Genomic DNA, 22,733 nt, shown 5'->3' on the forward strand with positions numbered 1-22,733 from the left:
TAAAATGTTGGCGAGCAGGTGATGTCCCACATGACATGAAGGACGCAAACATCATCACTCTCTATAAATACAAAGGCGACAAAGGTGACTGCAACAACTACAGAGGCATCTCGTTACTGAGCATCACAGGCAAAGCATTTGCCCGTGTCATTCTCAAATGCCTGCAAAAACTTGCAGATTGAATCTATCTGTGGCTTAAGGGCTGGCAGGTCAACAGTGGACATGATTGTCTCACTTTGACACCTATAGGAAAAATGCAGAGATAAGGAAAGCTGTTATTCATAGCATTTGTGGAATTAACAAAGGTGCTTGACACAGTCAGTAGATCAGGACTATACAGAGTACTAACCAAGATTGGCTGCCCACTGACCCTACTTAAGCTCATAACATCCTTTCACAAAAACATGAAAGCAACAGTGCAATATGATAGATCTACATCAGAACCGTTTGCAATGAACAGTGGAGTCAAACAAGGGTGTGTTCTTGCCCCTACCCTCTTTGGCATACTCTTCTCAGTTCTACTAAGTTGCTCATTTCAACACTCACGCAGCGACGTATTTCTCCACACTAGATTAGATGGCTCTCTCTACAACCTGGCAAGACTCAAGGCCAAAACTAAGGTCAAGGAAGTCCTCATCAGTGAACTCCTCTTCGCAGATGATGCAGCTCGTGTGGCTCATAATGAAGACAACTCTACAGTCACTGATGGATTCTCTGTCCAGAGCCTGCAAGTAGTTTTTGCTTGACAGAAACATGAAGAAAACTGTTGTATGAACTCAAGGTATACCTCAGACACCGAAAGCCATTTTGGATAATAGCCCATTAGATGTGGTTCAACTATTCCACTACTTTGGATCTACTGTCACCACAAACCTATCCATGGACGAAGAACTGAACATTAGAATCTGGAAGGCAGCTACAATTTTTGGCAGACTTATGAAATGAGCATGGAACAATCCTAAATTGACACTGAAAACAGGTAGTAATCTACCAGGCACATGTATTGAGTATCCTGCTATATGGTTCTGAGGCTTGGACTGGCTACTTGAACCAGGAGAAAAGATTACGAATATCAACTGTCAAGTCAAAGTTTCAAATGCAGATGTCCTGTCAAGATCTGGCATACCCAGCCTCATAGCGATCCTCAACAGCAGAAGAGTGCAATGGCTTGATCATGTGAGCAGAATGGGTGATGAATGTCTTCCCAAAGAAATCCTCTTCGGTGAACTGTCAGGTGGGTTGAGAACAAGAAGAAGACCAAAGCTAAGATTCAGGGATACATGCAAAAATGCCATGAAAAAATTCAACATCGATCCAAAATCCTGGGAATCTACATCATCAGGTCAAAATATCTGGCAACGACTGCTACAACAGCGTACATCATCCCTCAATAGTACACGTGCAAGCCACGCAAAAGAACTTCATCTTAGAAGCAAAAACTCTCAGACTCAATAATTCTGAAATAGATTGATGTGGGTATTGCAATCAACTGTGCAAATCCACATTGGATGGATAAGCCACGAGAGAAGCTGCAGACTCAAACACTGACCATAGATCCTCACCGCCACTGCTAACCACTGTCTATCAAGATGAAAAGGGGCCATAGATGTCCGATTTGTGTTCATTCATTCTTTGGGAAGTGATTGTCTTCTCTGTCCAATATACATAACAGAGGGGCATTGCTGGCACATGATTGCATATGTAACATTAGTGGAGGTACAGGAATATGAGCCCCTGATTGTGTAACTGATGTGGTTAGGTCCAGTGATGGTGTCTCCAGAGTAAATATGTGGACAGAGTTGACAGTGGGGTTTGTTGCAGGGAAAAGGTCCAGGATTGCTATTTCTGTGGTATGATGTGGTTGTTAATGAGAATTTTCCTGAGGTTAAGTGGTTGTCTGTGGGAAAGGACAGGTTTTTCACCCATGGCCTGTGACACTGTATCATCATGGTCCAGTATTGGTTGTAAGTTGTCTATAATGCACTGGAGAGTTTTGAGTTGGGGGCTATAGGTGATGATAAATGGTGTTCTGTTATTAACCGTCTTGGGCCTGTCTAGAAGTAGCTGGTTTCTGGGTATTCATCTGGCCCTGTCAATCTGTTTTTTAACTTCTCTCTGTGGGTAAAATTTTATGAATGCTCCATAGAGATCTTAAGGTTTTCGGTCTCTGTCAGTAGGATTGGAGCAGATGCGGTTGTATCTAAGGACTTGACTATAAGCGATGGATCATGTGGGTGTCCTGGATGGAAACTGGAGGCATGTAGGTAAGCGTAGCAGTCAGTGGGTTTCCAGTAGAAAGTGGTATTGATGTGGCCACCAGTGATCTGTACTGTGGTGTCCAGGAAATGGATGTCTCGTGTGCAATGGTCAAGGCTGAGATTGATGGAGGGGGGGAGGTTGTTAAAATGTCTGTGGAATTCATCCAGAGTCTCTCTTCCATGGGTCCAAACGATAAAGATGTCATCAACGTAATGTAAGTAACGGAGTGGTAATAGAGGACGGGAACTAAGGAAACACAGTTCTACGTCGGCCATATAAATGTTAGCATCCTGTGAGGCCATGCGGGTGCCCATAGCAGTGCTGCTGATCTGGAGGTAGCCATGACAACCTCAGCTCACCAGATAATGCTGTTACACTTTCTAGCTACCTACTTAGCCTGGCAGACGAGTCTGTCCTATCTCGGGGACTTTCTTCTGCCCGAAGTTCCCCATGGACTTGATAAAACTTTGTGGTGACCTTGAAGCCTTCTTTTGCCTTTCCGTCTGAGGGAATACTTCCAACACATCAGGGAAAATCAACCTGATCTACTAGATCGCCCTCATCAACACCAGAAGAAGAAGTGTGCTATGCAGACTGCACCCGATGGCCACAGTGACAGTCTGAATTTCTTATTCAATGATTGTGAAACTGTACACAGGCTGACACTATGCATAAACACTACCAAGTGACACGCAGTCTCAACTGTGTTGAACACAATGCTGTCCAGAGTCTCAAAAATAACTCTGACATTTCAATCAAACCAGCTGACAAAGGGGGTGCTATAGTCTTCATGAATAAATCATAACCATGAACAGGAAGCATCTAGACAGCTCTCAAACACCACAATGTACATACTTCTTTCCTCCGATTCTACTAAGGAATACCAAAAGAAACTACACCATCTTCTTAGGGAACTCACCTGCCTCTACTCAGGACCAAATTCATGCAGACACGCCTTTGAAGCCCTGGCCAGGATTATTCTATTTGCTTCTCAAAATCCATAAACCTGGAAACCCCAAATGCCCTATCTTTTCAGGTTTTGGCACCCTTACTACAGGACTATCCTGCTACGTAGACTCCCTCCTCAAACTCTACACTAGCAGCACTCCCAGCTACCTCTGAGATATCACTGACTTCCTGAGGAAATTACAAAACATCTGAAACCTTCCTGAAAATACCACCCTTGGCACCATGGATGTAGAAGCTCTTTACACCAATATTCCACATGAAGATGGACTACAGGTAATTAGCAATTATTACCATGGTAAATCTGGTGGCTGACCTATGCAACTTTGTTCTCAACCACAACTATTTCCGATCTGGGGACAATTTATACCTTGAGATCAGCAGCACGGCTATGGGCACTCGCATGGCCCCACAGTATGCTAACATTTTTATGTGGGACTTAGAACATTTCCCGAGCTCCTATCCCCTATGACCCCTCCTTTACTTACGCTACATTGATGACATCTTTATCATTTGGGCACATGGTAAAGAGACTCTTGAAGAATTCCACAGACATTTTAACAACTTGCACCCCACCATCAATCTCAGCCTTGACCACTCCATATGAGAGATCCATTTCCTGGACATCACAGTACGGATCACTGATGGCCAAATCAGTACTACTCTCTACACTATGGTCCCCAACTTAAACCCCTCCGGTGCATTACTGACAACCTACAACCTATACTGCAACACAATGCTGCACTTTCAGAGGCTCTGGTTGAGAGGCCTATGCTTTCCTACAGACAACCACCTAACCTCAGGAAAAATCTCACTAGCAACCACACACCACACCACAGAAATACTCTTCCTGGAATTTTTCCTTGCAACAAGCCCCGTTGTTAACTCTGTCCACATATTTACTCTGGAGACACCATCACTGGACCTAACCACATCAGTTACATGCTCAGGGGTTCATATTCCTGTACCTCCACTAATGTTATATATGCCATCATGTGCCAGCAATGCTCCTCTGCTACGTGTATTGGACAGACCGGACAATCACTTTGCCAAAGAATGAATGAATGAAAATCAGACATCAGGAATCTGAATACACATAAACTTGTCAGTGAGCATTTCAATAGAGCAGGCCATAGCATTAAAGACCTGAAAATCTGCATCCTAAAACAAAGAGACTTATTTAACACTAAATTACAAATGGAGTTTATTCTCAGGTTCAACACTTTGATCTTAGAGATATCAATAAACTTACACAGTACAGGGACAACTTCCCCATCTTTGATATTTGTAGTGATCTCAGGCAAGTCACTTAACTTAATTGACACTTGCAGTAAGTAATTTTCTTCCCCTTTCACTCCTGCCTCCTCCCGTCCGATGTGGATGATTTGTCAGTTTTCATGTCTTTTTTTTTTCTTTCTATCTTTCTGCTAAATTCTTGTTGTGCCAGTTTACTTTCATCAGAATTTCCAGATCGGAAGAAGTGGGTCTGTCCAATGTAAGCTCATCACCTAATAAATTACTTTGTTGGTCTTTAAAGTGCTACATGACTGCTTTTTTGTTTTCTCTCAAGTTAGTTATAAAGGCAGGTAAATAGGACATATTAAGAGAATGTCTACTGTTAACTTTTAGGGTACGATTTAGTTTGCTGATTAAAATGGACCTAAAATATACTGACAATTTTTAGGCAGTGCTGGCAATAAAATAATATAAAAATAGGGAGTAATTTGGGGAAATAAAACAATTACAGTTGTTGGTAATATAATAACCATAATAAGTAATATCTTGCACTCACATGGCATCTTTCATTCTGAAAGATCCCAAAGAATGTTAAAAACCATGGGTTCATTTCTGGCCTCAGTTTCACCCATACAACTGAGCGCAAAAGTTAGTCCTGCATACACACAGGAAACATGTCACTCACCACAGAAATGCAGCCACTGCTGGGGTGAAACACAACAGCTATTTAACAGCATACAACAGTGATACATAATAGTCTAAGGCAAGAAGTGATATTTGGCCACCTAAACATCTCAACTCTTGTGAAAAGTGCCATGGGACGAATTAAAAATTATCTCCACTTTTGTCTTTCTAACATGGTCTATCTAATATTTAGGAAACACGCTGGGACTTCTTCCAACTCTTTCCTTGAGCAGCATCAAGCATCTTTCAAAAGAAGGAAAACAGCAAAATCTATTTTTAACGAAACTACAGGACAGGCACATGAGCAGGATCAACAAGACATGAAGTTTCTAAGCATAAGGCAAATATAAAAACACAATGTAGCATTCTGATGCAAGGGATGTAAAATGCCTTGGAGTCACTGAAAGTAGCTGATATTTAAATGCATGCATCTCAAGTGTGCATCAGCAATTCTCAGCAGGCATGCTTTAACATATACAGCTTGGTATAGAGATACCAATTAATTTAACAGTCACAAAGAGCCAAAGCGATTCTAAATGAAGCCAGAACGCCAGGAGAGGGGGGACAGCAGGGGGATAAAACATTCTCTGAGAACTAATGTCGGCCTAAAGAGCAACATTGTGAGAGGCAAATATTGCATTGGGTCAAGCAGCAGACTGAGGTAACTATAACAGACCTCTGACCCAGATTTCCTCTTTGCTGTATCGTCTACATTTAGGAGGTCCCCAAACCGCTCATTAGTGATAAACTGATGGTGCGTTGGAATAACCCCTGTGTGCCTTCTAGCTGCAATATCAGCTTCTTCTTGCTCACGTTTAAGTCGTCTCTGGTCCTCTAAAAGTTTCTGCCATAAAATTGTATAAAATAGGCAGTAAATCATCTTAGTTTATGGCATTTGAAAAGTGCCAGCAAATGTGACTTTAGTAAAGAACTTTAAAAGTAACGGCAAATAGTAACAGCTTTAGAGAAATAAACACAATCAAATGCCTCAACGACACCATGGTTCCCAGTTGGTTTGCTCAGCATAGAAAATACATTTCATTATAATGTAAAGGTTGAACCTCTGTCATCCAGCACCCTCAGGACTTGACCAGTGCCGAATGAGAGAATTTGCCAGATCACAGGAAGTCAATATTGTCTAGCAGCATTGCCAACGTTTCTACTGCTTACTGGGCTCTGAAAAGACACTTAGAGGTAAATCACAGCTAGATAACAGCACAGAACACTGAGAGCCAGGACTGGCGGCTGGAAACAAACTTTACGGGACTACAGGAAACTTGGCCACACCCATGATAAGTGGTTATATGGCTAACTAGCATCATGACTGATTATCAAAGTTGCCAGACGAGAGAGTTCCGGATTAGAGTGGTTCAACCTGTATTCGAAAGCAGATTATTGCAGTTCTTAATGGGATCATTTACAGTGAAACAGCTGTGCATAGCAAGGGCCTGATCCACAACCAGTGGCTGTCAAGGGAAGTCTTTACAATTACTTCAGTGAGCTTTGGATCAGGCTAGGTGATCATCTAACAACCTAACTCTCACTGACTTTTGTTGTAAGTTGAGTGGCGAATTGACCTTTGTAACTCCCCAGACCTCTCCCTAGTTGCTCAGGGCTCACGGAACAATCATCTAGTAAAAAAGTAATTCTCACTGACAAAGCGAAGGCCCTTAATTGTGCATTCCATTGACGTGAGTGGTCCTCCATCTGGATGTGATTGCCGTTGCGGGGCCCAAGCTTTGTGTCAACTCAGCCACAGGCCATAAGTGCCAATGAATTCAGATCATTGCTATTCATATGTGTTTGTGCTAGCTGCATGATGTAAGGATGATAGCAGAAGACGTGCTTGCACAGACATTACGAGATGGGCTTGGAAATATTTCAAAGCAGGATGTTACAATCATTTAAACTGAGAATGATAATGTGATTCTTTATTTAAAAATATCTCCCAGTTTAAGTCACTGGTTGCTTTTGTAAATCTTGTCTTAGTTAATGCTGTCTGACACCATACTAGCTTATAGAAAGGTAATTTTGCCATTCTATAAAGCACGTTTGCTGAATTATAGCACAACACACCCTCATTATAACACCCTTTGTTATTATGAACCTGGCCATAATGAAACCAGTCCCTCGATCCCAACTACAGTCTCAGAGCCCCAGCCCAATGTGCTGGCCTGACAATCAACCACCTGGAGCCTCGCTCATGAGGTGCATGAGTTACCCAAATTACACCTCCCTGACTGACTCCTAGCCTCAGCCACCATTATTCATAACCATTTACCTAATACTTTTACCTAAGAAGACTTCATTGCTACTCCAGCGGTTTATTATTCACTTTGGTTGTCCTTTCTCTCTAATGAATCTGTGGCTATAATGAACAAAAGGCTTGGATCCCGACAGCTTGATTAGAACAAAGGTGTAATGTACATCTTGAAAACATCTCAAAGCACTTTACAAACATTAATGACCCCCCCTGCCATCCTTACAAGGTTGATAAGTATTATTATTCCTATTTACATATGGCATAAGTTGAGGCAGAGAAGTCAAAAAGTGACTCATCCAAGGTCGTACAGCCAATCAGTAGGAGAAGCAATAACAGAAATCTGAATACAGCATAGCACTTCCTCCGTAAATAGGAGAAGATGCAAAGGCCAAATGGTGTACTTCCTGTATGTTTCGTTGGTAGAAACATTCCCAAACCACAAGGAAGGACTTTACCTCTTTATCATCATGACGTCTACGACTAATTTCTTCTGGCGTTTCCATGTAATCGACTGGTGCAAAATGTCTTGGTGATTCAGAATCTACTTCAAAACAACACAAGGCAGTTAAACAAATGGACTTATCTTTCATCACCAGAAAGGAAATAAAAAAAATATTCTGGCACCGCTACAATCTGCTTTATAAGGGTTTTCAATTACTGTTGACTGAATGCTCAAATACTGGTAATGTTTGGTATTCCCCCTTTGGGGCTGCACTTGTGGCACTCCCGAGGGCGTTCTCCGCCAAACCCTTAAAAATTCTGGATAAAATATGCAAAATTTCACGTGTTTCTAGCATGGTGGTGAGGAGCACAGGCCACGGGGGCTCCGGTGTGAGATCACTCTGGAATCCACCACCTCCACCCCAGAGCATGGACTCAGCAGTAAGGCTGTACCCAATCCGAATGCAGCACAAGGCCTACGCATGCCCCAGGAACACCTGGGCACCTTGCCCCTCTGTGGCGTCTGGATGTGGGGGCTCAGGCGATGTGGAGGTGAGGCTTGTCAGGGAGGAAGCTGAGTGCAGAGACCTCAGTGGGGGATGGTCTGGGTGCAGAGGGGGTAGTCTAGAGGCATCTGGGTGAAGGCAGGCGTCATATGCAACGGCTGAGGTTCAGCGGGGTGGAGGGCTGGGACTCCGGAGGGTTCTGGGTGTTCAGGGTGAGGTTTGGCTTGGGGGTTCAGGTGCAGGAGGTCAGGATGCATGGGTGTTGGATGGAAGGGAAAGCAGCTCCGCTTACAGGGACTGCTCCCCGCATGGCTGAGAAGTGATAGGGACAGGACACAGAATGATCCTGAGCTTCCCGTAGCTAGGGAAGTCTTCTGGGGTGGGTCTGACCAGCCCCAGCCACTCCTTGCAGGGGAAGAAAAAGCCCCATCCTCTCATGCCTCCAGCCCAGCTGGGACTAGCAGCTGGGGTAGGAGTCACTAGCTGGAGTGCTGTCAGCTCCATGGTGATTTACCTCTCTGCTGGGTGCTCCGGGTGCACTGCTAGGGATGGTGCACAACTGCTTTTGAAGCTTTGCTTTGCTTCCCTGTCAGGAAGTCATTTTTAGGCAGGAAAGCAAATAAATCTGCAGGGGCCCTGAACTCTGTGCAGGCCCATGGTGCAGAATTCCCCCAGGAGTAACATTGTGAACACAGATTGAAACAAAGGATAATGCAAAGGTGGGACAGGAAGTAAAAACATAAAGAGACTGTGAAGAAAAGGCCTGCTGCCACTGAAATATGATTCCACATGTTGCTCTCACCACCCAGGCAAACACATACAAACAGGACTGCACACTCAGAACAGACAGACACAATTAGACTGGAGGAACTGCTCCTCAGAAAACCAAAGCAATGGGGCAGTCGTATTTTATTGGTATGCACACAAGTGAAACGGAATAAAGAAGCTCTCGTTGCAAGAGTCTAACATCCTGGGAGTTGCCTTTGAGACAAACTGAGCTGGATGGCAATTAGAAAAGGCAGCAGCAATTGTCTTCCAGAAGTGCAGCTAATGAGTCCTGAACTAAAATGCAAAGCAAGAAATGCAAAGGACATCAGACACACTAGGAGAATGAGCATTAGGTGACAAAGAGGCAAGTCAACAAAAATACAGATTAAAAATGAAGTGGGAAAACAGATTAAAGTAACACAGGTAAAGTACACAAAAAGCCACCTCCAGGGTATGTCCTGAGTTCGCTTTGAGGGTTGTTGTTTCTATCCAAGCTGGGAAAGAGAACATTTAGACCGATATTCCCATTATTAAAGGAGGCTGGCATGTCAGCTTGGGGCATGCATCTTTCTGAGATGGATTCCATGATGGTGAAATGGCTCAGTCTTCCCACAATGTCAAAGGAAGACAGACGCTTGGGGGCCAGAGGTCTGTCTTCACAGCACAGTTTGTAAAGGGAGTGGTGACCCTTTTCCGCTTGGGGCCTTGGCAGCCGCACTGTATTAATCTGGTGTTCAGTACCATACTCCAGGGGGATTCCCAGGCAATCTGGGGGCAGAGTCTTTCTGGGGCTGTGCTGGAAGGGCTTTTTCAATGTGAAGGGAAGTGGGCTGATCAGATAGACATTTCTGGGGAGCATATTCCTGTCCCACTGGGAGTCCCCATTGGAACTGGAGCTCTGGGAGGTCTGTTGCTGCTCATGCCTGCGAATGGTGGTGAACCTGGTGTAGGAAGCGGGGCAAGCACCTTTGCATTTGTTTAATTTATATTTCTGGGGGCCGTTGAGACGGCTGAAGCTGCTGCCGCTGTCATTAGATGCATTGGACTGGAGATCAGTCTCATCTGTGCAAGCTGAGAGTGTGTCCATGGGGACAATGTCACCGAGATCTGATGCCAAGTCCTCCACGTTGCTGTAGGCATGAGATGAATGAGAGGCCAGGCTGGCAGCATCCTTTTCTTCTTGGCTTGGCTTTGGTGACTCCAGGAGAGATTCCGCTGAATAGGCTGAGCTGACGCAGCTCTTAGACTGGGGAGAGGTGGGCAGTTTGCTTGGCCCAGTAGAGAAGCTGAGAGAGGGCATGGACCGGGATCTCTGGATTAGCTGCTCAAAGGCAGTGATGCGGGATGAGACAGTGTCTTTGGGGATTTGCTCCAAATTCTCCCAACAGGGGCTCTGCTCACTCTTGTCCCTCAGCTCATTCTCAAACTGGGATGCGATATCCCGCACGCTGCAGGAGGACATGGTGCCCTGGTGGATCCTGGACCTGTTGATCTGATGCATGTTTTTATATAGCACGGTAAATTCCAGCCCACTCTTCCTGGGACCCAGGGGAAGGTAGCCCTTCCTAGAACTGGTGCTGTACTCCTGCAGGCTCATTGTGCTGCTGGACTTGGTGACATACTCCTGCTTTGATTTCATGAGCAGGTTTTCTACACTTTCCCCTGCATCAACCAGGAAAGCCTTTTTGTTCTCAAACAAGGCACTGGAGCTACGAAGGTTCTCACAGCTCTGAGTTTTCTCATGAGGCAGCAGGATACCCTTTCTGTCCTGCACAAGAGTAGCTGGAGCAGCTAGTCTGGGTTTGAATTTGGAAGGGAGGATTTCAGTAATGCAGGCTTTTGCAGCTGATAAAGGTTTCTTGTGTTTACATGCATTACCTAACATACTGGTCTGACTAGTGTTAAAGGTTCGGCTAGTAACAGAAGAGGGTGCAATCACATGAGCATTCCCACCTTTACGATCCACTGGTAAGCATGCAGGATAAAATAAATACAACCTGTTAGCTGAAATGCTGGAAAGCTATTGAGCAAGAAGAGAGAACATGCTTGGATGTCACCAAATGCATTTTAAAATAACTGGTGTTCAAAAGAAAGAAAAGCAGAGAGCCAATGCACAAGCCACGTTATAAAATGGGTGCAAAGATACATCTAAATTCTTCAGTGCTGCAAAGTTTCTAAAATCAGAACAAGGGCCAGATTCAGGTCGCGAGCACTTGCAGGGCCCAATTCTGCCAAGTGTTGAGCATCCTCCACTCCATGCAGGACGCAACTCAGTAAATAGCAGGATGTGGACCTTAGCAAGGATGCAGAGGGATCGATATTGCGAAAGCAGCCTCAACGTGGGCCTGTGATCAGGCCAACCCTAGTCCTGCACACACAATAGCTGTAAATAAGTTATTCCTATCAGGGTCAGGCAAGTCACGGAGCATCTGCACTAAAACAAGTGGGTCATGTGTGCTGGCCTTTGGCAGGAGCGCACGCTGGGACCTGGCTGAGCGTGCTCTCTGCACCATTTTCACACCTACGTATGCTAAAAGCAGCTGGGAGAAGACGACAGAGACTCCCAGGTGTGATGTGCTATTTTGCTGGGGGATTGGTTTTGAAAACAAAAGAACCAGCTCCCCTGCTTCCAGACATTTCTCTCTTACAATCAGCTCAAAGATGCATCGTGCTCCTTATCTGTCCTACTATGCTGCAAGCTCCAAGGTGGAGGCTTAACAATATCACCAGTCTCTGTTGGACAGGTTGTTTTCTTTGTATCTCATGGGCTCCAAGCCAATTCCAATGCAGTCCCATCCTTAGAGGTTTTTAAGCCTGGCTTGACAAAGCCCTAGCTGGAATGATTTAGTTGGGGATGGTTCTGTTTTGAGCAGGTGTTGGACTAGCTCACCCCCCGAGATCTCCTTTAACCCTAATCTTCTACAATTCTATGAACTGCCAGGTCAAGAGGTGCCCCATAATCCTTTGAACCAGGGAAGCGCCAGAGCGCATGGCACTGTAATAATGCAGATGTCCTCAGGCCAGCAGACACTGCTTGACCTGATCAGACTGCGCGTCAGGAAGAGCAGCTGTGGCAGGGTGATGGGAAGAGGGCATGGGGGTGTGAAAGAGAGAAAGAAAAAGGGCAAGGTGATGTTGGCCAACTGCTGGGATTGGGAAAGAGGGAGACAAGAATAAGGAAAGCAAAGGGGAGTACTGACCCTGCTGGTAAGAGGGGTTGGTGGAGTGTTTGATTAAGGAAAAGTAGCCCGGCTGGGTTGGGAGCGGGGAGAAAGGAGGATGGAAGGCAGAGAAGGAGAAAGGAAAGACAGATAGACCTCACTAGGTTTGGATAAGGAACCAACTTCCCTTGGTGGTTCACACAACTCACCATGTGTAATGGATGGAAGGGCTCAGTGACCTACCTTTAGTGGAAGCAGAACTAGAAGGACGTTTGAGACCACTTAGCCCCTGGAGCGGGATATCACCACCTTCCAGCACACTTTTGTAAATCTGCCTTTCATTCTCCAAGCCAGCAGGGTCTGCTGGTGCTAGTTCCAGCTCTCTCCTGGCTGCCTGGTAGTTGGGAGAATACACCGAGCTAGAAAAGGGGTTCAGAAAAAAAAAAAAAAGAAAGATTGATTTCTCTCTCTTCCTGTTTGCTTAGAGATATCATGAATAGTTCAAAGGAGAACACTGGTAAATCTGCCTGCTATTCCACCTTCGGAAGTCAACACAGCTAAGGTAAGCTCTCTAGCTGAATTTCATGAACATATTGAAATCATGCTTGGAATACTAAGCACTGCTATAGCATCCTGCCTTGCTCTGTCACAAGGAACTGCACAAGCAACACTTCTCCACACACATGAGACAGGGAAATATCCGCGTGTTTCATAGATGGAGGAAACAAAAACACGGGGGCGGGGGCAGAGTGTGCTTTGTCTGGGATACTCAGTAATTCAGTGGCTAAACTGGGGGGGGGGGAAAAACACCTTCTAGCACCTAAGCTTCAACCACTTGTTTCCTCCCATTCACAAATAGAATACTGTTTCAAATTTTAAAGAGTCTATTCCCGGGGTTAAATTCTGCCCCAAGCCACAGGGCAGATCTCAGTTCTTACATTCTTTCCTGCCCCTCTGCACAGAGCTTCCCTGTAGAGAGAGCAGAATACTGAAGTCCATCTCAGCCATGAAGATGCGAGAACAGAATTCTCTCCTTGGCACTAGATTATGATATTTATGTTAAAAACAGATAAGACTTAATTTGCTTAGGCCAGCAGAAACTAACGTGATTGATTACAACTCTCTGCTGGCCAGGTGAAGCATTCTCCCCGGAGGTGTGGATCTGAGAAGCAGTTTGCCACATCATATGATTTGTTCTTTCCCAGACACAACAGGGTGGCACTGCCACAGTACAAATGATTTTTCTTCAGGCAGAAGATATGCTAAGCAGTGAAGCAGGTCGTATGTGTCATAAAAGCCGATCTCATCTGAAACAAGCGTTTGTAGAGGGCCCAGGTATCCATTTTTTGACCAGAACACCTGGCTGAAAAGAGACCCTGGTGGCGCCGATCAGCACTGCTGACCATGCCATTAAAAGTCTGGCTAGCACAGGGCTGGCAGGCTCCCTCCCTTGCTCTCTGTGGCTCTTCAGAAGAGGGGACACATCAGAAGAACGTAAGAAAAGGAGAACCGCCATACTGGGTCAGTCCAAATGTCCATCTAATTCAGTGTCTTGTCTTCCAACAGAGGCCAAAAGCCAGGTGCCCCAGAAAGAGTGAACAGAACAGGGAATCAAAGTGATTCCTTCTCCTGTCATCAATTTCCAGCCTCTGACAAACAGAGGCCAGGGACACCATTCCTACCCAGCCTGGCCAACAGCCATTGATTGACCAAACCTCCACAAACTTATCCAGCTCTTTTTTTAACCCTGTTAAAGTCTTGATCTTCACAACATCCTCTGGCCAGGAGTTCCAGCTTCCTTCTGTTAGTTTTAAACCTGCTACCCATTAATTTCTTTGTCATCATCGGATCGATGGAATACCATTACCCATTAATTTCATTTGGTGACCTCTAGTTTGTAGGTTATGGGAACAAGTAAATAACTTTTATTATTCATTTTCTCCATGCCTGTCATGATTTTACAGACCACGGTGTCCTTTTGTCTAAACCGAAAAGTCCCAGTCTTTTTAATCTTTCTTCATATGGCACCCGTTCCAAACCCTTAATCATTTTTTGTCGCCCTTGTCTGAACCTTTTCCAATGCCAATATATTCTTTTTGACATGAGGTGACCACATTTGTACGCAGTGTTCAAAATGTGGGCGTACCATGAATTTATATAGAGACAATAAGATATTCTCTGTCTTAGTCTCTCTTTTTTTTAATGATTCCAAACATTCTGTTTGCTTTTTGACTGCTGCAGCACATTGAGTGGATGTTTTCAGACAACTATCCACAACAACACAAAGATCTCTCACTTGAGTGGTTATAGCTAAATTAATCCCCATCATTTTGTATATATAGTTAGGATTATTTTTCCAATGTGTATTCCTTTACATTTATCAGCATTAAATTTCATTTGCCATTTTGTTGCCCCACTTAATTTTGTGAGGTCTTTTTGAAGCTCTTCACAGACTGCTTTTTTTAAACTATGTTGAACAGTTTCGTATCATCAGCAATTTTTTCCACCTCACAGTTTACTCCTCTTTCCAGATCATTTGTAAATAGGTGGAATAGGATTGCTCCCAGTACAGACCCTGGGGGGACACCACTAGTTACCTCTCTCCATTCTGAAAACTGACCATTTACTCCTACCGTTTGTTTCTTGTCTTTTAACCAATTTTCAGTCCATGAGAAGACCTCCTCTCTTATACCATGACAACTTATTTTACTTAAGAACCTTTGGTGAGGGACCTTATCAACGGCTTTCTGGAAATCAACTGGAGCCCCCTTGTCCACATGCTTATTGACTACCTCAAAGAATTCTAGCAGATTAATAAGGCATGGTTTCCCTTTACAGAAACCATGTTGACTTTTCCCCAACAAATTATGTGTCTGACAATTTTATTCTTTACTATAGTTTAAACTAATTTGCCCAGTACTGATGTTAGACTTACCATTCTGCGATTGCCAGGATCACCTTTAGAACCCTTTTTAAATATTGGTTTCTCACTAGAGATCTTCAAGTACTTAGGTACAGAAGTTGATTTAAAGGATAAGGGCTTAGGAAGAAGGATAGCCACAGAACCTCTGTGTGCTGTCTCACCCCAAGCAATGACTCCCCAGCTCCCATTGGCTGGGAACTGAAGCCTGTGGGAGCTGCTGGGATGGCACCTGCTGGTAAAGGCAGTACACACATCTGCCTGCCCATGGCTCCACTTAGGAGATGAGGAAAAGGTGGTGCTTGTGTGAAGTCACCTCAGGTGAGCATCTTCTGCAGCCTTCACCCCAAAAACTCCTACTGTTCCCCAACCTCCTGCCTCAGTCCTGCACTCTCTCCTGAATTCAAATTTCCTCCCAGAGCCCACATGCCAAATCACCTCCTGTATCCAGACTTCCTCCTGGAGCCTGCATCTTAAACCTCCTTCTGTGCCCAACTCCCAGCCCCAGCTTGGAACCCCTACGGACACTCCAAATTCCTTGGTCACAGCCTGGACGCCCCACCTGCACCCCAAAACACTCACCACTGGCCCCTGAGTCCTACAGGTCAATCTGCTTGGAGTTAGCAACAATAACATACCACCAGATGCTGCTCTGTGTGTGTGTGTGTGTTGGGAGGGGGGTTACTTGGGAGGGACATGGCACTTGATAGGTATAGCTTCTTTCAATGCCTCACAAAACGATCAGTTGAGCCAGAACTTCAAGACATTTGGTCTTTGTATAAGATTTCAGCTTGTACCTGAGGGAGGAGATCATAAGAAAACCAGATCTCCCATTACTCAGCTCCCTGGGGTAATAATAGAGTTAGTGAAAAACAAAATACAAAGGAAGAGGAGAATTCTGGGTCTCCCAGGCAAACCTCCTACTGGCTTCAATGGGACCTACAGGCTGAACCACAGATCAGGAAATGCAAACACAGCAGTGTACAGCCTGACTGAGGTTTACCCCCAACGTTTTTTGTCAGATTCCCAAGAAGCCCAAATGGGCAGCCCCCATATTCCAGCTGAATAAAGACCAGTGATTTTTGGGGGGAAGTCAATAGTTCAGAATTATAACCAGCCTAACCCAAGCAGAAGGGAACTGTGCAAAACTGACTGGGTAGAACTCCAAAACCATCTATTATAAAAGGCCAAGGAAGAGGAAAATACATGAAAATTTGCAGACGTCAGAGAAAATGTGCTCTTCTCTACTACTCATCCCTCTGGAGCGGAGAAGTGTGTCTAGATGGAATACTGCATGTTTGTTTTCTTTAAGGAGAATAACAGGTTACTATTTAAGTTGTTTGCATATCACTAAACAATATCTGTGCAGTAACTTACAATTTAATTGAAAACTATATATAGATGACCTGCTACCCTCAGGTAATGCACAAATATCGTGATAACATTATTTGCATGTGTCACCAGCAAGAACCATTTTCAGCATCCTAACAGAAATCTCACACAATTATGAAACAAAAGCAAGTGGTTCTAAAACTTACTAGGATGAGTGGTCTGCGTAGGTTTCCAGAGGAGTGCTGCTGGCTGTACACTGCAAAAGTCCAAACAAAGAAGTAATTGACACACCACAAGTTGCAAAGAGATTAAAAAAAAAAGGCTTGCTTAAGTCATTTTCCAGCTATATTGGCCTTTAGGAAACACTGAGATTTCAGTTTAGATGCATGAATGTCTCTGCAGAAGACTGACAATTCTCCTGGAGTCCTTCAGGACAGTGACAAGTTTTAAGCACAGCCAGTGCCTTTCACAGTGCCAACTCTACTGTCTGTGAATGAGTCATTGTGAATAAAGCCAAAAGCAAGAAGAGAGAACCAGCTGGGCCAGGATCAGAAGACACATGCATATAATCATTTTCCCAAGCTTTTCCCCCATACTCTCTGCCCTCATTTTCTTTAAAGGTGCATCACATTTCTTCACCATAATACATTCCTCTGCATTCACGTTCATATAGTTTATGAGCAATCATCCATGCGAACAAGAAACAGCTAAGCCTGGGTTCCTTCCTTAAGGAGCAATGCCAGCTGCACAGGTTCAGAGCAAAAACCAGTTCCCATCCACTCAATTTAAATCCAGTTAACGCTTCCCAAGCACATTATTTAATAATATGAGGCAATTTTGGAAGAAATACTATGTTTGCATTTTAGTCTGGTTCTCCTCTGTCGTCATATAAAGATTCATAGACTGGAAGAAATGCAGATGATATACAAAAGCAAATTAAGCCCTTGAAAGTGGAGTTTTCAAATCCCAGTCAAAATGACTGCAGCTTTAAAATAAAATAATAAGCAATAATAATAATATTTGGTGTGTTACCAAATTGCCACCCTGCAAGGACAGCTGCATAAAATTTATTGCAAAAAATCCAGATCTTGAGACAGCCACAGTGTCTGATACAAGAGGAGGGCAGTATGGGTGAAAAAAATGTGGGAAGGCAGATCACTTGCAAGGCACAAGATGATGACGTGAATGCTAAGCCGATTGTCATTGCCTATTCATGTGAAAAATAGTCGGGGGGTTTTGTAGTGCCACCAAATTCCAAACAACCCCTAGAAAAGAGGGAGGGGAAAATGCTATAGCCGAGATGGGTTTTGAGTCAAATTCTCAGCCTCATGTTCTATCATTTCTGACAGCTACCCAGTAAGCCATGCAATCAGAATGGTGGGGCATTATTACACCCTCACCAGCCTCACTCAGTAACAAGCAGTGAACAGACAAGAGCTCAGAGCTGGGAAATAGGGATTGGCAGCATGAAAAGAAGAGGAAATACCTTTGGTGGCTTTTTATCTGGTGCTTTATAAAGCTTCTCCATTTGTTCTAAATCTGCCTCTAACTCAGTCTGGTAGAGGTAAAGGTCTTTTTCTAGATCAGTCTGGTTAAAGAAGGAGAAGAAGAATGGGAAAAATAATGCTTAGGGTTAGGGAAAACAAAGGAATGTTAATTTTGAAATCAAAGAGCCTTTTTATTGAAAAAAAAAAAGATAAAGATGGTACAGTTAAGACACAGAAATTCACCAGTAATCAATCACTTGTCAATAATCATAGTCCAGTGATTTTAAGGCATTTCACATTTATAGTCAGAGATGCACCAGATTCAGCTGGAATCTGAAAAAAAACATAAGTATCACAAACCCCACCTGTAAAAAAACCCAGATAATATACTGTGACATCAATGCAATATGCTGTTAGTACAATTATATGCATAGGTAAAGAAAGCAAACCAACCACTCAGCTGTATGGCAGATTATGTATTACGGACTGCTTACTGAAACCATTTACTGGCCAACTTAATTGTTAGCTTAATGAGTTCATGCCAAATTAAAAAAAATATAAAAATAAAGAGTCACTACCCAGATATTCACAAAATGAAATGATGCCAGAAGATAAAACACACACACATACATACGCACACACAGAGCATACTATAGTACAACATATGTGAGCCAGAATTACCTTTCTATCCTCCCTAGTAAGTATAGAGCAATCTCCAGGAGTATAATCCCATATCTTTTTTGGAGGCTGATGGAAAGCAAAGGAGGAAATGAGGATATGAAGATAAAGACATCACAGAGAATATGGAAACTGGATTAGAACACAGGGAGATACATTAGGGATTTGCATCAACACAGAAAAAAAATTTTAAAAAAGAGAGAGAAAAGGGGCAATCTGCTGGTAGCTAGAATGCCAAAGGCACATGCACAATTTAGAGAGGAAGTATTTTAAATACTGTGTGCAGCCATTTTTTATTTATATACAATGCTTTGAACCACACAGAAGGAAGGAGAGGCATTTGTAAAGCATTCTAAGCAACGAACCAAAAAAAAAATCACTAAGAAAAGGTGTTTGCTTGCTCATCCTCTTCTCAGAAGGAAAGGGTAGAATAAGGACATTTCATAAATAAAAAGGAGATATTTCCCCCACCCCAACCCTTGTCCAAACTGTAATACATACCATATTACCAAGTGGCTGAATTTCCAGAGTTGGCATTGTAGAGCAATGAGAATGCACAGGTGTTATTTTTCATTTCACCTTTTCTGGGGTGGGGTGGGGTGTAATGCTTTGAAAAACAAAAGCCAGCCTACATTTGGGGGTCTGAGCGTACTTAAATGAGAATCAGTACGTTTTACAAAGGCTTACTGATGGTGGACCAATAACATTGCAGAGGCCTATTCAGAATTAAATCCTTTTCTCCTGTTTCCCTTGCTAATTGGATAACGCCATGCTATACATGCACTCCAATGGCACGGCTCACATAGCATGGATACAGCAGCTGCAAAGACTGTCCAGTCATTCTCAGCGACTTCAGAATAAACTCGCAGATCACATTACCAAACACAAAAAAAAATTGCTTCCTGTTTTGCAAATGGAGCACAGCCCTAGGTGTTTTCACTGGTCACATGGCTGTGGCAGGTAAGCACCTGGGTCACTGGGGCTATGTCTGTGCTTATGGGCAGACGGGCTTGTTCAGTGTCGATCTTCCAGGGTTCAGTTTAGCATGCCTAGTGGAGATGTGCTAAATTGACCCATCAGGGCTTTACATCGACCCTGGTATTCGTCACCATTGCACGGAGTAAGGGAGGTCGATGGGGGAGTATTTCCTGTTGACCTCCTGCTGTGTAGACAGCCATAAACATCTATTTATGATATATTGATTCCAGCTATGCAATTGCTGTAGCTGGAATTGCATATCTTAAATTGACGTTTTGGTCTAGTGTAGGCCTGGCCTCAGAGAGGTAGGGAGAGAGCTCCGCATAACAGCTTTACTGGAGGTGGAACTGAGCAGCAACCAGACCCTGCTCTGCATTTTGCCTCCTGACCTGAATTTCTCCAAAGTTCTGAAATTTCCTGGATCCAAACTGGGCATATTTTTACTTTTTACTGCCACCTTTTGGGATGCAGACAGTACACGTGGCTATTACGGATCCCAGAAGGCTGCCAGTCGTCAGTGCTTAGGCCTATGGAAGACAGGCACACAGAGTCAACGGAAGTCTGTCTTCCCCCAAAACACGCTTCCCAGTATCAGAGCAAAGAGCCAAACTACAACTGCCCTGCAAGTGTGTGGGTGAAAGTGCTGGTGTGTGTTTTACAAGGCAATGGAACTACTGATTTCATGTCAAGTTCTGGGGCTGGGTCCTGTGGAAAACAAGAATTAGAAAATAAGCGCATGGGGTGCGAGGGGGAAGAGCCCAGTGATATACCCAAAAGGAGTTCACATTGCCAAAGCATCCTAAGCTCCACAGGGTCTCAAATAACTGTGGCATTGTCTGCATGACAAATGTGCTGCACATGCAGCATGAGCATTCCCAGACGACTGAATAAGAACGTATGGGAACCCTGAGCCTCACTCCACGAAGGCCTGGAATGCGCAGTCCTAGGGATGGCAGCTCTACGACCACCATCCCCAAGAGAAGAAGACAAGTGGTGGTGGTCGGGGACCCCCTCCTAAGAGGAGCAGAGTCATCCATCCGCCATCCAGACCTGGAATCTCAGGAAGTTTGCTGCTTTCCAGGAGCGACAATTCAGGATGTGACAAAGAGACTTCCAAAAAATCATCAAACCTGTGGATTATTACCCCTTCCTACTTTTCCATGTAGGAACCAATGACACAGCAAAGAGCGACCTTGAGCAGATCACTGCAGATTATGTAACTCTGGGGAGGAATATCAAGGAATATGGAGTGCAAGTGGTGTTCCTGTCCATCCTCCCTGTTGAAGGAAGGGGTCCCAGGTAGAGATCGTCGAATCGTGCAGGTAAATACATGGCGGTGCAAGTGATGTCGGAAAGAAGAAAATGGTTTCTTTGACCATGGAAATCTGTTTTGGAAACAAGGATCGCTAGGAAGAGACGGGAGCCACCTAATGAAGAGAGGAAAGACCATCTTTGTGCGCAGGCTTGCACATCTAGTGAGGAGGGCTTCAAACTAGATTCATCAGGGGACAGTGACCCAAGCCATGAGGTACATGGGAAAGGAAGAAGGAACAAAAAAAGGAGGATCCCTGGTTCAAAAGGTGAAAGTGGGCCAATCAGCTAATTATTGAAGGTGTTTGTACACAAATGCAAGAAGCCTGGGAAATAAACAGGAAGAATTAGAGGCCCTGGCACAGTCAAAGGAGTATGAGGTGATTGCAAAAATGGAGATTTGGTGGGAAGACTCACATAACAGGAGCACTGTCATGAAAGGGTATCAACTGTTCCAAAAGCACAGGCGGGGAGAAAAGGAGGAGAAGTTGTGATGTATGCGAGAGAGCAGTATGATTGTTCAGAGCTCCAATATATGCAAGGAGAAAAACCAGTTGAGAGTCTTTGGGTTAACATTAGAGGCAGAAGCAACAGAGGGGACGTTGTGGCTGGGGTCTGCTATAGGCCACCAGATGAAGTGGATGAGGATTTCTTCAGACAGCTAAGAGAAGTTTCCAATCACAGGCTCTGGTTCTCATGGGAGACTTTAATCACTCCGACATTTGTTGGGAGACCAATACATCAGCACACAGACAATCCAGAAGTTTTTGGAGAATGATGAGGACAACTTCTTGATACAAGTGCTGAAGGAACCGACCAGGGCTGAATGCAGCTTGACCTGCTGCTCACAAACAGGGAACAACTAGTAGGAGAATTAGAAGTGTGTGGCAACCTGGGCTGCAGCAATCATGAGATGGTAGATTTCAGGATCCTGATAAAAGGAAGAAATGTGAGCAGCAAAATAGAGGCCCTTAGACTTCAACTCCTTGAGAGAACTGATGGGCAGACTCCCCGGGAAGCTAATATGAAGGGGAAATTAGTTCAGGAGAACTGGCAGTATTTTAAAGTAGTCTTATTGAAGGCCAGGAACAAACCATCCCAATGCACAGCAAGAAAAGCAAATATGAAGTCAACCAGCTTGGCTTACCAGAGAAATCCTTGGTGTGCTTAAACTCAAAAGGGATGTGTCTAAGAAGTGGAAACTTGGACAGATTGGTAAGGAGGAGTATAAGTATATGGTTGGAGAATGCCAGTGGGTAATCAGGAAAGCGAAAGCACAATTAGATTTGCAGCTAGCAAGGAATGTGAAGGGCAACAAGAAGGGTTTCTAAAGGCATGTTAACAATAAGGGAGTTATCAGGGAGGGTGCGAGGCCTTTACTAGATGAGGGAAGTAACCTGGTGACAGGTGATGTGGGAAAGGCTGAACTACTCAACGTTTTTTGCCTCAGTCTTCAGGCACAAGGTCAGCTCTCTGACTAAGGCACTAGGCAATTCAGTATGGGAAGGAGGTGGGCAGCCCTCGGTGGGGAAAGAACAGGTTAGGAGCTATTTAGAAAAGCGAGACACACACAAATCCGTGGGTCTGGATTTAATGCATCCAAGGGTACTGCCAGACTTGACAGATGTCTCGCAGTGCCTTTGGCTATTATTATGAAAATTCATGGAGATTGGGAGAGACCCCAGCTGATTGGGAAAAGGCAAATGTAATGCCCATCTTTAAAAAAAGGAAAGAAGGACAATA

The 22,733-nt window shown here is 44.2% G+C and overlaps 1 protein-coding gene across 49 annotated transcripts in view; it reads right to left on the reverse strand.

The window, feature by feature from the left end:
• Window positions 1-22,733, reverse strand: part of SORBS1 (sorbin and SH3 domain containing 1) — a 284,604-nt gene that overhangs the window by 37,691 nt on the left and 224,180 nt on the right. For 38 of the 49 annotated variants that reach the window (XM_074999623.1, XM_074999656.1, XM_074999654.1 and 35 more), the window contains 6 exons: window positions 18,705-18,770; window positions 18,023-18,124; window positions 16,743-16,792; window positions 12,528-12,703; window positions 7,864-7,949; window positions 5,822-5,989 (listed from right to left, as the gene is read on the reverse strand). In XM_074999623.1, the coding sequence (XP_074855724.1) occupies window positions 5,822-5,989; window positions 7,864-7,949; window positions 12,528-12,703; window positions 16,743-16,792; window positions 18,023-18,124; window positions 18,705-18,770 (648 nt within the window). The remainder of the gene's footprint in view (window positions 1-5,821; window positions 5,990-7,863; window positions 7,950-12,527; window positions 12,704-16,742; window positions 16,793-18,022; window positions 18,125-18,704; window positions 18,771-22,733) is intronic. The other 11 variants (XM_074999639.1, XM_074999635.1, XM_074999630.1 and 8 more) reach the window with 3 other exon arrangements.

Source organism: Carettochelys insculpta, chromosome 7 (genome assembly GCF_033958435.1).
Source record: "Carettochelys insculpta isolate YL-2023 chromosome 7, ASM3395843v1, whole genome shotgun sequence".
NCBI lineage: Eukaryota > Metazoa > Chordata > Testudines > Carettochelyidae > Carettochelys > Carettochelys insculpta.